This window comes from Protobothrops mucrosquamatus, unplaced genomic scaffold (assembly GCF_001527695.2).
Source record: "Protobothrops mucrosquamatus isolate PMUCROS unplaced genomic scaffold, P.Mucros_1.0 scaffold401, whole genome shotgun sequence".
In the NCBI taxonomy this organism is placed as follows: Eukaryota; Metazoa; Chordata; class Lepidosauria; order Squamata; family Viperidae; genus Protobothrops; species Protobothrops mucrosquamatus.
Window position 1 is genome coordinate 300,230 of NW_015386732.1, and position 15,781 is coordinate 316,010.

The 15,781-nt window shown below is 35.4% G+C and overlaps 1 protein-coding gene across 1 annotated transcript in view; it reads right to left on the minus strand.

Moving 5' to 3' along the window:
- Window positions 1–12,370, minus strand: part of TMEM161B (transmembrane protein 161B) — a 27,938-nt gene extending 15,568 nt beyond the window's left edge. The window contains exons 1-4 of the mRNA XM_015816136.1: window positions 12,273–12,370; window positions 10,562–10,645; window positions 7,553–7,650; window positions 5,136–5,292 (exon numbers count right to left, since the gene is read on the minus strand). Coding sequence (XP_015671622.1) covers window positions 5,136–5,292; window positions 7,553–7,650; window positions 10,562–10,645; window positions 12,273–12,346 — 413 coding nt within the window. The 5' untranslated portion in view covers window positions 12,347–12,370. The remainder of the gene's footprint in view (window positions 1–5,135; window positions 5,293–7,552; window positions 7,651–10,561; window positions 10,646–12,272) is intronic.
- Window positions 12,371–15,781: the final 3,411 nt, after the last annotated feature.

A 15,781-nucleotide genomic window follows, 5' to 3' on the forward strand; every position in this document is an offset into this window, starting at 1 on the left:
TACTTAGTTGTTTGTAATCCCTCACTATTGTACTCAGGTTGTTTGTTGTGTTGTTTGTCCCAATGTAGTGGAGGAGGAGGGGGTAGTAATCTGTGGGCCTAATTATTTTGGTTAGATTCTCAGCCACATCTTTGATTTTTGCTCCAGGGAGACAGCATGCCTCCCTGGATTGTATGTCTGGTCTGCAGATAGATGGTTGTGTTCCTTTGAGGATAGAGACTCCTATTACCAACACTCTCCTTTCTTTTTTGGGGGGAGGGGGCTGCAGTCTGGGGTGCTTTTCTGTTTATCTCTGGTGTATTCGTTGATGTGGCTTTTTTAGGAATATTTGAAGTTGTTTCTTTGCTAGGTGTCTGCATGTCTTCTTTGGGAGGGGTTGTGGGTCTGCGTGTTTCCATCTAAGGGGAGAAATCAATTGCTCAGTTTTAATAGGGCTGCTTCTGGTTGTGTAGGATTGGGCAGAAGGGGTTTGTTGTATGCTGTTTCTTTCTTTGGGTATTGTGTTTTCTTCTATGTGTGACATACCTACATTTGTCTTCCTCCAAGGGTTTATCAATAGGGTCAAGTCCTCTGGGAGTTATTTGTTCATTGTTTGGTTCGGTTTGGGTGGAGCTTTCTTTCGTACATTGGGATTTGGCTAGAGTTGCCTCTAAGTTCCTAATCTTTTCCTGTAGTAGTTCACATAATCTGCATCTAATTCATGTTTAGTTTGGGTGTTCTTTGGGCATCAGAGCATACATGAAACGTATATTGCATACCACAATAGTATCAGTCACCTGTTCCATGAGTTTGGTGTTTGATAGTCCCTCTTTTTGGTTGGTGGATGTGCTTTGCTGTTGGCCTTGTTTCAAGCTTCTCTGTTCTGGATAATTATGCCTATTTTGCTGTACTTTTTTCTGCCTGTCTGTGCTCGTTTTTGTGCCTTGTTATTTTGGTGTAGATGAAGTATGAGGTAGTATGCCCTTTGGTTTTGAGAGAAGAAAAATTACAGTTTATATTGAAATTAAGGGTTATTGTTTTCTTGATTTGCTTATTTATCTCTGCCCTCTCTGCCTTGGTTTTTTGATTGCCTTTCTGTGCTCAGCCGGTCTTTCTGGTTGCCCTGTTGCCTCTAGCTGTTGCTCCGTCTCCAATGTTCGGCCAGGTTTTTTCGGGCTGCCAGTCAGGTCCTCCACTGCTTTGCTGTCTTTGTCATGCTGCCTCGCCGTTGCCTGCAGACCTCCGGTCCGCTGCTGCCTCAACGCCCCCACCTGCAGGCCTCCCGGTCTGCCACTGCTGCCTTGCCCCCACCTGCAGGCTTCCCGGTCCGCAGAAAAGAATGCCATCGCCTGCAAGCATCCAGTTCGCCGATGCTGCCTCACCGCCACCTGCAGGCCTCCCGGTCCACCGCTGTCGCCAGCCGCCACCTCTGCGCTCCATCAGCCGCCTAACCGGTCCGCTGCTTCATGTTGCCGCCAGCCACTTCCTTTTCGCTTAGTTCAAATATTTAAAAAGATGTTACATTACTGAAAATGTACTTGTCTTAATGAAGGGGAAACTCATTTCTATATTTTTTCTATTTTTTCATTTTATATTTTTCCCTCCCCCATTTTTCAATATTTCTCTTAGTTTACATTAGTTTTATCTTTGTGTTTTTAAACTTCAGTAAAAATTATTATTATTAAATGTACCATAAGATAACTTTTCTTTAATTTAAGAATTATAATTAGGCCCTTCAGGTTTAATGGAAACATTAAAAACTCAGCAAACTATTAAGTTTTTGAATAATTGTATATTTGCAAAATTAAGCAATACTCTTTTAAAGGAAAATTAAGCAGCTCTATTAGCTCATTAAGAATAGATTATTAGACTAGAAATTAGATTCCTTATTAGAAACTACAGTATTTAACAATATCAGGGGGCGGAATATATAAATGAAACTTAGTAGTCTTTTTTATTTTTACTTTTATTAATCATAGTATGATCCTTTTTAGAAGATTTTTAAATGTTTTAAATTATAATTGAAGAAATCCTTGACCCTTTTAAACAAATAAGAAATTTAGAAATTATTGTTACATGGGCATTGTTATAAAGTTATAGTTTTTAAAATATAAAGTAATTGTTCAACAAGTTCCAACAAAAATCTGTATGACATCAAAAGTGGTAACATTTTTTAATTGCCATACACCAAGATTGAATTTGGATGCATAAAAATACTTGCATGCTTTGTGGATTGGGGTTTCTTCAGTATAGGAAAAGTTTTAGACTAAGGCATTTGTTTTATTTATCGTCAGAATTGAGCAAGCAATCAAAAATAACACTGGTGATCCCTCCTGAATCTATCAGCTTTAAAAACACACACTAAAGTCAAATATAGCCCTATCTCTCTTCTATTTGCTGCATATTTTAACACAACCACTGAATGATCTGCTGTCAGCCAGAGCTGATATAGAAGACACATTTCCATAAGGAACATACATCAACAAAGAAAGCAGTATCTAAGAGGTAAATAGAAACAGAATATGGATTATAGAAATTGAGAACCAGCCACAACTTTTGCAGAAGAAATGGGTCGTAAACATTTAGAAGAAAAAAATAATACTACAGTATAAAGATAGCAATTCCTAAAGAATAGAGGGAATGTAGTAGTTTCCTGAAAGACAAATGATCACAGAAGTTTAAGATAATGGTTCTCAAACTGCGGCCATATGGCCCTTTGACTATTTAGATTATTTCAAAGAAGGCCACAGATGAAAAACATGTCATGTGCCCCACCCACCCAAAAAAGAATTTTTATACTGCAAATACTCTCTTGCCAATGCCAGAAAACAAGATAATCCATATCTGGTAATGGGACCTGGATGGGTGAGACCTAGAAGAAAAAGAAGCTTGTAAAGGGGTCACAGGCAAAAAAAGAGAGAGAGAAACATTGGTTTAAGACTTGCTACTATAGATATATGTGGAAACATATATATTCATGCAATATACTATCTATCAGAAGCTTTGATTAGCAACAGGTGTTTGAAGGATTTTGTGTAGTTATATTTTGAATATAACCTTTCTGAAGTACGTGGAATTAAAACTTGTATTATCAGAAAAATATGGTCTGAAAGCTTTAGCAGCTTCAAATACACCTGAAGTATTTAGATATTTAATAGATGCTTTATCTGAAGTTATATCAACAAATTTAATTTTACACAAAACTAACCAATATACTAGTTAGTATTGGCAATATACTGTATATTATCTGTAAAATAAGGAACTGAAATCTTAGGAAATCAGGTCCAAGGCTTATGAAATATTGAATATACAATATTTCTTACAATTTTAAAAGTTCATTCATTCATGAAAAATATTTTGTTTTTACTTCTCACAATAATGTCTTCAAAAGGAGAAACAGCAGATATTATTTATGTTGGCTCTGTAAAATACCTAAAGGGTCTTTGACTGATACGATTTGGTCATATCCTTTTATGATTCATTTTTAGTCTCAAGGCATTATAGTTAACACAATTATGAGTAAAAGTATAGTTGCTAATGGTTAAAATGTGACCCTGAACTATCACTCCCAAAATATGGAATTTGACATTTTATGAAGAGTTCTGGAACTAATAGAGAAGGATATATGTAGCTCAAGGTTGAACTGTGGCATCCTTGGTGTTCTCTGAACTTGTTTGCTTGCATAACCAGTGCTAGTGTGTGGGTGTCTTGTTCTCTATATACAATAGCTTGCTCTGCCAGTGTTGGTGGGGGGGTATGGTTTTCTCCTTGGTAGTTCCTTTATTAAAGTAGTTTTCTGCTTTTTATTAGCTTGTCTTCTTGGTAGTTCCTTGATTAGGATATTGTTTTCTGTTTCTTTTCCTGGTGTTAGTCCCTGCTTATCTGGGTGTTGGCTGCTGGAGAGGATATGGGCTTTTTGTTTCCTTCTTAGCTTTTTTTACAATTTTGAACAGTGCGTAAATGTGATTTATCTCTATGCATCTATTAATGGCTGATTAATCTGAGTGCCCAGGAATTCCCTGAGTGCCCAGGAATTCCAGGAATTCCCTTGTGTTTTTGGATTTAGCTTGGTCTACAACGCTCAATTTTTCAGTTGAAACTATGGTTGAGTTTGTCCATATGCCTCTTCTAGGTTTGAAAGAATACATTTTCCTGTACTAAGTACTAAATCTTTCAGTGAGTAATAAAAATACTATTGTCCCATAGTTTTCACTATCTATGTTCTAATATTCAGAATAAGGGAAGTAAATAAAATTACTTCAAATTCTTGGTATGTAAGAGAAAGTATGATTTAATGGGACTAGAGATATGAGAATTACTTTCAACTACAATAGAACCACAATACAGGTAGTCCTCGACTTAGAACCACAATTGAGCCCAAAATTTCTGTTGCTAAGTGAGACATTTGTTAAGTGAGTTTTGCCCCATTTTAGAACCTGTCTTGCCACAGATGTTAAGTCAATCACTGCAGCTGTTAAGTTAGTAACACGGTTGTTAAGTGAATTTGGCTTCCATGTTGACTTTCTTATCAGAAGGTCACAAAATGTGATCATGTGGCCCCAGGACACTGCAACCATCATAAGTCAATTGCCAAGCATCTACATAATTCAGGCTACAGTATAATAATAAAATATCTTTAAGTAATTACACTTTCCACAATTGTTTTAATAATAAATATATCAAAATCAAGCATAATCATTTTGAAGGCACTTTAGGTAACTTTGAACTAGATGGTTATAAAGTGTTTTATTCAACTTATGTCAGGGACAAATGTTATCATAAAATATTATTGTGTGAACTACTTTAGCTTAGTTCTGATGAACTAATCCCAATTTGTAGAAACTTTTTTCTCATCCTTAACACAAATATTGTGGTATGAACTAAAATATGCCTGGTGATGATTAGTGCATGGTATTATCCAAATACCATGGATATCAAATACCATGTCTGTTCCTAGACAGCAGGAAAATTCTAGAAGATGCAATCTAACATACTGTATTTGGAGAATATCAGATTGGGGAATGCTGTATTAGAGAAAAAGCACCAAGTATTTCCTATGAACCATTTTTTTTAAAAAAAAAGTCCACCGTGAATTTCACAAAATATTCATCTTTTTGAAAGTTTAACAGAAGTTCCAGAACACTTTAAAAGGATACATTGCAAAAGCAAGAACAAGAAAACACCAGACTATGCTGATATTCATTTCTTGTGAAGGCTTCATCCAAGTATAGTAAGCTTCAGTTACCAAATATACCACTGTAGCTGCCACTGTGAAGTCCACCAACCACTGATACTCAGGAAAATAATGCAGGGCTAAAATAAAAAGTGGATATTTAGTAGTTGAAATATACACACACACATTTATAAACCGTCTCCAGAGCACAGACCTGGACATCTGTGAGACTATCAGCCTCCATCAAACAAAAACTGATAGAGTTGGCATGGGTCCCATCAAATAAGTGATACACACATATTAGACCAAGAAGGTATGCCTTGCCCTATGGAATAACATTTCCTCACAAGTTCAGATCACCCGTCTGTGCCCACCTTTAGAAAGGTCTTTAAGACATGGTTCTTTCCAAAGACATGGGCTAGGATGCTAAATGAACCCCCTTTAATATTCTGAATGCATGTTTCTTACAGCACATGTGTTTTTTAATCGTTTCTGTTATATTCTTTTTAATGTGATATTCTCACATTAGTATTTCTGCTTGACACTGACAAGACCCTAATCAGTTTCACATTAAAGGCTTTTGTTTGCCTAAGCCAGCGGCCTCCAATCTTTTGGGTATCGGTTCTGTGGAGAAAGGTTTTCCCGTGGACCGGAGGGGGCATGGTTTTGTTTGCTGTCTGCATCCAGCGGATGGGGCTTTGCTTTTTGGCATGCCATGGACCAGTGCTGGCCGACGGACCAGGGGTTAGAGACCCCTGACCTAAGCAACTGGTGGCTCACAACCCAGAGCACACTAGGCAAACAGCCTGCACCAGCACATACCTTTTGATGTGTATTCCCATTGTGTGCCTCCTTATTCTTTTGCAATCCCTTTCTCTCCAATGAATGTAAATACAAATCTTCTCTTCTTGCTAATTATCTGAGTGTTGGGGTGAGCATTTAAAAGGGCAGGGGAATGGAAGAAAAGGGCAATAGGATTTGCCCTTTTACATGGCTTCCTTGTGAATCATGTTTCCGAAACCTTTCCTAGTGTTTCACCCAGTTATTTGGGGTCTATCTTTCTGACATTGTAAAGCAAAGGAAATCTGAAGTAAAATCATAATCACAGTTGCAGTCATGTGATTATCACTTAGTGACTGCTTTGCTAAATGACTGCAGTTGCTAAATGAGGGCTACTTGTATATTTTCCTGAAGCACTTTATATGAGGAAAATGGAAAGACAGGAAAGTATACTGATAATGAATAGTCCTAGTTACTTGTCCTTTTCTCAACCACCAAGTGTGGTCGAAATAAAATCTTATGGTCTCAGATATTCCCAGATGTTTCAAAAATATTACAAATGGAACAATCAGATAATTTGATCTCAAAAAATATATTAAAAGTTTTAAATATAGATTCAAGTATCACTTACATAAATGTGAAAAACGATGCTAACGTTAACCAAAGAATTGCATAAATATCACATTCCATCAAGTTATTTTTATATGCACTCAAAAACCTGTTTTCCAACATTTACTAAAGTTCATTAGGCCAATGCAAAGCTTGAAGGTGGTGGTTTATTAAGTATTTATTAAGATATTATCTAATATCCTAATATAAAAATAACAGATATACATCTCTTTAAACTACTTTTTATTAACCTCAGCACCTTTAAAATGCATGGACTTCTGGGAGATGAAGTCCAGGCATCATAAAGTTGCTGAAGTTAAGAAACACTGCTCTAAACTTCCGTATTGTTCTGCTTTCCTTCTGAGGTCTCTTCTGGAATCCAATAATTAAAGGAGACTTTTGTACAATAATCTTATTCAGTTAATGGACAATTCAAAACTCCTTAATGAGAAAAATGTTAGCACTTTCATATCTCTATGGGATGAACATTTTTGCTTCCTTAGGGCAAAGTGCATTCACTCAGACAAATCCTAATGAAGATCCTTAATTCTCATAAACTAAAATGAACTATAAAACATACCACCTATTTTGCATAATGATAACTACTTACATGCATCTACTAAATCTGGCGGTTACAATACTGAATCAATATGATTCCTTTTGACATGTTTCTATTTCCTCCAGAATCTGCTAGAATTGAGCAAGTTTTATTGTAAAATACATATTTGAAATTCAAAAGGAAAACTTGGCATATACATTTGAAATATTCCCTCTATGTAGAAAGTTCAAATAAGCCAAGGATAGCTTATAAAAAGGCTAAACACACGGAGATGAATTAAGCATACTAATGGATTTTTTGATTATTTTATGACTGCCTAAATACTATTCTATGGATCCTCAAGCTGTAGCATTTCTCCTTTTGTAAAATATATTTTAAAAAGATTTTCCAAAAATAACAAATGCTTAGGAACACAAAATTTTATCATGATTCAATTTATTATACTCCCTTACCCAATGCATCCATTTCAGTGATAGATTTTGTTTCCAGATGAAGATTAATATCTTTAGGAATGGTTAATGGTTTGTTTTCAATGTGACCATTGTACTTCCTGTTAAGATAAACATATATTAAAAACTGTCAATATCGCATCAACTCTTACTAACACTCTAAAATTGCTACTTAAAAAGTAGCATGAGACACAAACAGCCTCATTCATAAAGAAAAATAATGGGATGAGGTGCAAGCCATCTCCAGTTCAGCTACTGCTAACAATAATAGTAGCTCTGAGACAAGGCTGATTATACAGCCCACTCAACCACTTAAGAAAATGAGATTCTACTATAAAAATTTTCAGGAACCATATCTTCTTTACTGATATAATTGTGACATGAACAAACTAAAATATTGCAATCTTTCTCTAACAACCCCATGAAGTAACAAATAAGCAGTTTGAGAATGAACAAGGACCAGATCATCTAACTCATATCTATCCATCTAACTTAAGAACATTCTCTTCTAAAAAGTTACTACAAGGGACAAACATACATCATTGGGTGCTTAAGTTCTTGTGCTCACACAATTATACAGCAACCACAGAAAATGAGAAAAGATTGAGGAGTTTGGAATTAGGATATAATAATGCAAAAGAATGTTTTTGTTCTTTTTTCTTCTCACTCACCCTCAGAAAGAATCAATTAAGAAAAAAAGGAGGATGACAAACAACTCAAAGAGTACTTAATAGATTTTAATAAAGCTACTTTCAATATTACAATGTTATTCAATAGACAGAAATGCTATCAAATTTATTTGCTGAAAAGAAAACTGATCTGTGAATCTAAAGGGTGAAAACTTAGAATCTGCTACTCAGCTTTATCTAATTGGGTATATGTGCACACATGTGCAAATGAACTTGAATTTATTTAACTGAGTTGAACTAATGAGCATATTATCATTCCATTTTTATGCTAGAATTTTTCATAAGCACGTGTACAAACCCAACTCATAAAATTCTGGCAACTCTTTTGCTGAATGGCAAGAAATGAAAATAGGCAAGAGAAATTTAGTAATTTAAGTTCTAAGAATCAAGAACACAAAAGCTCCTAAAGATGCTCCTGGAGCCATATCTAAAAGCTCACAGGCTTTATTATCAATTATTTTTCTATAACAAATTCTTCTGAAGAATAGCTGAAATCGCCTTGCATACTAAGCATCCTTTAGGTCAGTGGTTCTCAACCTTTTTAATGCCGCGATCCCAACCGGTCGTAAGTCGAGGACTAAACTGGTCGTAAGTCAAGGACTAAACCGGTTGTAAGTCGAGGACTAAACCGGTTGTAAGTCGAGGACTACCCAACCGGTCGTAAGTCGAGGACTTTCCCTGCCCGGGAGCGCCACGCATGCGTGGTTCCGCCCCCTACGCCGGCCGAGGCGTAGCTGGCAAGCGGCAGAGACGGAGCAGGCCGACCACCAGCTGGCCCAGCCCAGGGGAGGTAAGGCACCCACTGGAAAAGGGGAAAAAAAATGGTGGACAAAAAAAATGACGGACAAAAAAAATGGCTGACAGCCTTGCTTGGCGACCCCCGTGAAATGGTTGATCGACCCCAAATGGGGTCCCGACCCACAGGTTGAGAACCACTGCTTTAGGTGTTCTCTTCTACCTTTGTTAATTTGTTTTTAATACATTTACAGCTGTTCCATAACACATAAAACAAGGTACTGAAGGATGTACTAAATCCTCAGGAGCATTTGGCTGCTGAACTTTCCTTTGGAAAACCTAATTTCTAGCCTTTATAATTTAATGGAGAAATAAAGCTGATGCACAATTTGTATAAACCTTTCAGATGGAAAACACTGTTGTTCAAGTAAAAATTTGACATAGTAAGTGAAAGAATGAGTTGTAAGAAATGGCTACCTGAGGGTTAAATTATTCTCAGTGGCAGTCCTTCTTATTTGGAATGCCTTGATCAGTGTATTATTTTGGTATCAGACAGTATTTTTCAGGCCCTTAAATAAATTAATACTTTTAGATTTTAACTTTTATTCTGTGATGGAGCAGTTTAATTAATTTACTATGTGGTACACTTCATTCTGAAGAGTAGCATTAAGGCTTGAAAGCCAATTTGTAAAAACTTCACAGAAGACAACACAGGCAAACTGTTGAACTACAACTGCCAAGAAAACAGCACAGCCCCATCTTTATAATTATCAAAAGTCAAGTTTGACTTGATGGCATTTACTGTTGTACAATAATTTTAAATAAGACATACAAATAATTAATTTTAAAAGAGACTTTTCTCAGCCTTGCTTATAGTAGTTTTACCAGTGGACAGACGTAGTAGACTTCAATCCTCTAGTAGAAGAAATCTTATAGGTTATTTGAATATTTAACTTCTAAACTATAATTAGTGTGGGATCAGTATCACACAAACAGAATTCTTCCATGTTAATGTTCTAAAATTATCTATACAGAAGTCCTTCTAAGTGTCAGTAGAACAAGAGATTAGTCGGTAGAACATTAGATCTTGCATCTTGGATAGTCACATAATACTGATTTTGGCTTGTCATCTGGATAAGTTTTTTTTAATTGACCAAATAAGTTGTAATTCCTGACTGTATGCTAGTGTTACTCTTTTTATTGTAATACCTGTTCATTTTAAATTCTTCCACATAAACTATGATGTATACATATTTAAATTAAACAAGGAAGTCAGCAAGGTAACTCAGTTCTAATTGTACTCTGTACCTTTTCTTATCCTTTTAAGCCAATAAAATGCATAATAGAGACAAGGGCCAGTATATTAGAGATTACCTATCTCCATTTCCTCTACCTTAACCCTAACCCTTTGATTTTTAGTATGGTATCAACATTTTAAAAAGCAGATTTGCATACCCATACAATTTCTTTCTGTGCAAAATCACTTTTAAAAATTTATTTCCGTAATTAAGGAAAATTAAATAATCAACCACAATTTACAACTATGTAAAGACTGGAAAATAATTCGTTACCCACACTGTTTTCGTACCTATCTTTCTTGCTTTTTCCCTTTTGTTGTTTTCCTGCAAGAATACGTAATTCTTCTTCTGTGGGATGCAGGTACCACCGCAAACTAAAAAACAATCCCCCCCCAAAAAAAACCATTAACGATTGGAATGACATTTTACTAAATATAATACAGGCCCTTGCAATTCAAATAGTAAGGTTAAAATAGTTTTAATTATATCCATACTTGCCCATGAAAACTTCTAGTTATGCAATATAGAACTGTATTCTTCATTTGTGATTATCTTACATATGATGTTGACATGTGAAACGAAAACAGAAACAGAGAGAGCAGGAGGAAAAGGACAGCAAAGGACAGCAGGAGTAGGAAGTGACAGAGTGAAGGGCAGCCAAAAGAGCAGAGATAGGGATAGGTAGGAAGGGGGGTGGAAGCAGAGGACAATGCAGCAGGATAAGAGAAGCGTGGTCCTTGCCTAACACCCACAACCAAAACTACTGGAACTGGTGATGTAATAACCACTGCTTTGTGATGGAAATTCCACCAGATAATTATCTACAGATAATTCTGTAGATAAATTATGACAAACTCAATAGTCCATGACCAGCTGTTCAATATCCCGCAGGAATCTCTAGAGGACCAATAAGGAGATTGCTGTTTTAAGGCTTAGCAAGGCCAAAGCTACCCTACCATATTCTACTCACTTAGTCCTTCCACCTGTCCTCTCTAGTGAGGTATTTGAACAAATTTCTACAGTGGCAAGCAGCTGCCAATTATGAGTGCTAGACTCCCTTTTATTTGTCATGCAGCCATCTGGCTTATACAGTCCTTCCACATGTCTCAGAATCATCCATCAATTAAGCTCTTGATGAAGACAGAGAAGATTTAGGTTGAGTAGATAAATCATCAGTTATTAGTAAATCCAACCAAAAGAACACCTGGCTGCATACATTGTGCAGTGACTGTTGTAACTATGTATAGAATTGTGGGGTCCTTGATACTTAATTATTTAATCAGGAAATTGAGCTTATTTCTTATTTTATAATTTTTAGAGTAATCCCTTCTGAAATTTAAATGCATTTATAAAAACCAAATAATATCTAACTAGAGAATTAATCTTCCGAAGATCACCCATTATTCTAGTTTCCTAGCAAGAATACCACAAAAGGTAGAATATTTCAAATGGAAATTCACAAGTACTTCTAAAGGATTTAGGGAGTCTGGGAATAGCCCAAATGTGCTTTCTTAATTGTTTTTAACAAGTAATTTATTAAGTAATTTGTCACAAGTACTATAATTGACATTAATGACTATTGTCTTTAAGTAAGCCATCCTCTTGTTTTAAATTTCAAATCTGATTTTCCTCTTATAGGGGGCATATTTTAATTGAGACAATTATGCAGAAAATATATGGTCATATTATTAAGCAAGGTGAGATAGAAGTGTCTATCCATGGGCAGCATATGTAATAGTACAATAAAGTATATAGCACTTATTTCTCAAGAAGACGCTAAGCTACAGCATAATGCATATTTTTAGATAAGACTGGAAAAGATTTAACATGATTATTTTTAGAACCATTATAATTATAATCAATTCCCAGACAAACTTGGTACACAATGGAATAAGCCAGCAAAATATCCAATGGCATCTTACAGATGCAGCAAATTTAGCATCAGCTTTCATGGACAAGAACCCACTTTATCAGATGTTTAATTCTGGTTTCTTATCTTACCTTCCACTGCAAAGAAGCCACCGGGCAAGAGAGTAGTGAGGTATGATCTTCTGTATAATGCTAGTCATCACCATGGTAACCACCAGCTGCACACCTATCACCCCCTGTAGAAGAATAAACCAATGCATGTTAACATGAACAAACTTTATTTCACAGCTACTCTAAAACCAATCTTTAAATAGCATCATTTTCTTATAACTGAATTATTATTAGTTCTAAGCTAAAGCACTGACATTTTAAAATGTGGCTTTATAACAGCTCTCTCGGCTTTGACACTTCCCAAATATGTTGGACAACAAACCTTATAATCTATCACATCTGTAAATTGAGTACACTTTTAATAGGAAGTATCATTTGTCTTCTATTACAGATTATATTCAGAATAACAATTATATAAACAGACTTAACTTTATTTTTAATATTTTTAAAGATATAGTTCTATACTTTATTTACATTAGAGTCAACATTCTTACCAATTCTTAAATTTGCTGGAAAAATCAGTATGAAATATCAATATTTTTCCTAACTTCATCTTTGACCTCCGTTTTTGAAAATCTGGTGAATAACTACCGTAGCTACAATTCTATATACTGAAGCCCAGATTTGTCAGCATTTACTAAAATAAAATAAGCAGAAGGATAAAATCAACAATGCATTCAATAACTTCCCATTAATTCTCAAATTCATGCTTATTCCACTTGAAAAACTTTCTTTGTATAACCAATGAGACAATAGTGAAACATATATTATTTTATTGGATAAAATGAAGTAGCATATCTATTATTTTCTATTGTCATATGTGATGTGCTGTAGTTATGGTTTTTGAAGTTAAAATGTACATGGCCAGTTCCATCATAAAAATGAGAAATCTTTCTATCTAAGGGCTGTTGGAAAATGTATGTGACAGATAAAATGGCATATGAATTTGAAAATAAAAGACACATGCAAATGTTTCACATTAAACTTTTTAAACTTAGTGAACAAAATTAGAGTCAATATATAAACTTTTTTATCAGAAATCACAGATATAGATAATATTGCTTAGATGTTCCATAGAGATATCAGTGATTAAATTCATTGTGAGTCTTACTTTAAAATCTATTTCTCACTCTCTCTGCATCCTAATAGCTGCGTCTTAAAGTAGCCTTCCAGTGTTTCATTTGGTTCATAAAACTACCAGTTCAGAGTAAGACAAAGAGATTCAAATAAAGAGGTGCTAACTCAACCATTACAATAAGAACAAAAAAATTAAAAGCAGTGAAATATCAATTTAAGGATAAGACTAAATAAATTGAAGTTCAGATGGCAGAAAACTGAAAGGCTAAGAACTGGGATATTAAAGTCCAAATACCAAATATATCAAGTTCAAAAATGTTAATAATTCTTGGGTATATGTATAAGACAAATTATGTAAATCATTCCATTTCAATGCACATTAAGAAAAACAATTATGATTATTTAAAATTGCAAAACATCTGGTAGGTAACTCAAGCCATTCTCTAAGTCTGCTCCTTACTTCCAGCATTGCAAGGTCTCTCTTGTTATTCCTGTCAATATACAGTAACTTGTGCCTACTCTGTTTGCAAAGTACAGATAGTCCTCAGATTATTCAGCAACCATTCAAAGTTACAATGGCACAGAACAAGAGGGACTCATGACTGATCCTCAAAGTTCTGGCTGTCACAGCATTCCCGACAATCATATGACTGTGATTTTCAATATTCCCTGCTAGCTTCCCAAAAGCAAAGTTTATGGGGAAGCTAGCAGGAAATTAGAAGTTGCAGTTACATGAGGTCCTCACTTAATGACCCATATGGTCTCCCCTTAAGGACAGCAACAGGGACTACGAGAACTGTTATTGCTAACACTAATATAGTATTTTCAGATCAAAGCACTATTTATAAGAAATATTTTAGACAACTGAATACTGGTGACAGAATAGTACTGAATTCCCACTTAGAATTGCTTCCTATTTTCTGTGCCAGTAGGATTCCACCCAACGATTTCCATTAAAAGTTAAGAAGAATGTGAGCATATCTGGTACATATTGTCACACACCAATTTTAGTTATCACAGTAATATAATATGAAACTGGGATAGATCAGAAGCACACTTTATCATTTAAACAAGGAATCAAATTAACTTTCACTAAGTACATTGAAATTGTTGTAAATGGTTTTGATATTAAAATGTATCTAAAGACTGTAAATGCTTGCCTTCCCTGACAATTAATATATACACATACATTTGTCATTCTGAAAGATATGTTTTTCCCTTGGGTCAGGATTCCAAGCTTCCTTAGGTCTCTCCTTTGACCCATATCTCTCAAATCTGTCTTTCCTCAATTTCCTTTTTTTCTGAAATCTAAACTATGAAAGATGCTTTGCTATGCTTTGAGGGACAAGTCTAATACCCAATCATCACAATAATACTATCTGTTTAAAAATGTTCTCACAATACATATAGAGTTGTAATTAAAAATAACACTTTCTAATATGCTTCATGTTATGAAGGCAGAGTAATATGTTAGTGTAATTGCTTTTCAATTGTTTACCCACAGGACAAAATAGAATTTTAGCTGCAAAATACCTCTTATTCCTATTTTCCTTTTCTAAGCCTATTTCATGCAATCAAACTTTTTCCACTATACCCTGTAAGATCAATATCTGACCACCATGTACCTATCACTAGGCTGTACAAATGACTATGTTTGTTCTAAGCCAGTGCCTCCTGAGTTCAAAAGAAGACAGAGTACTATCTATACTATATTATTTATGGGAAACATACATTGCTATTAAAAAGGGAATATCATTAATGATAAGATAGCTATTCCTGACCCTGGTTAAGAATTCTATATGATCTGCCTTGTACGGACGTGTTAAACCAGGAGAATTTTACCCTTCAACGGACTAAAAAACAACAACAATTCAAGTTAGTCAGTGATTATCTATTTTAGAAATAAGAAATCTTAATGGAAACTAAAGTGACAAAAGTATTATGGTATAGTGGAAGATTTTGTAGGCTGCAGCCTGTTAATTAGACATAGGAGGCATTCTTTTGAGCTTCAATTACATATATGCCCAAAGTTGGGGTGAAATAATAAGCAGTGATCAAGATGAGTTTAAATATATAAAGAATATTCAGTGATAATTTAATGTTGACTATTTATAAAACAGATGAGTGAATTATCGTGTTTCCCTAAAAATAAGACCCAGTCTTATGTGGGTGTTTTTTTTTGCCTCCAAAAGAGGCACCAGGTCTTATTTTCAGGGGGAGGGTATTATTTCATTCACCTCATGGCTGTGGCACCGACAGCCCCACCCAGCCGGCTCACGCTTCTTCTGCTGCCGAAGGAGCAGCTTCATTCTGCAGCTGAGAATGGAGCTCCGGCCTGCATTTCGCAATCAGAGAACTGCGGATTGAAGCTGCTCCTTCAGCTGCAGAAGTGGGCTGGCAAGGCAAGTGTCAATCCATGGGAGGCCTGGCTGCAATTGTAAGTTTCACTCCCC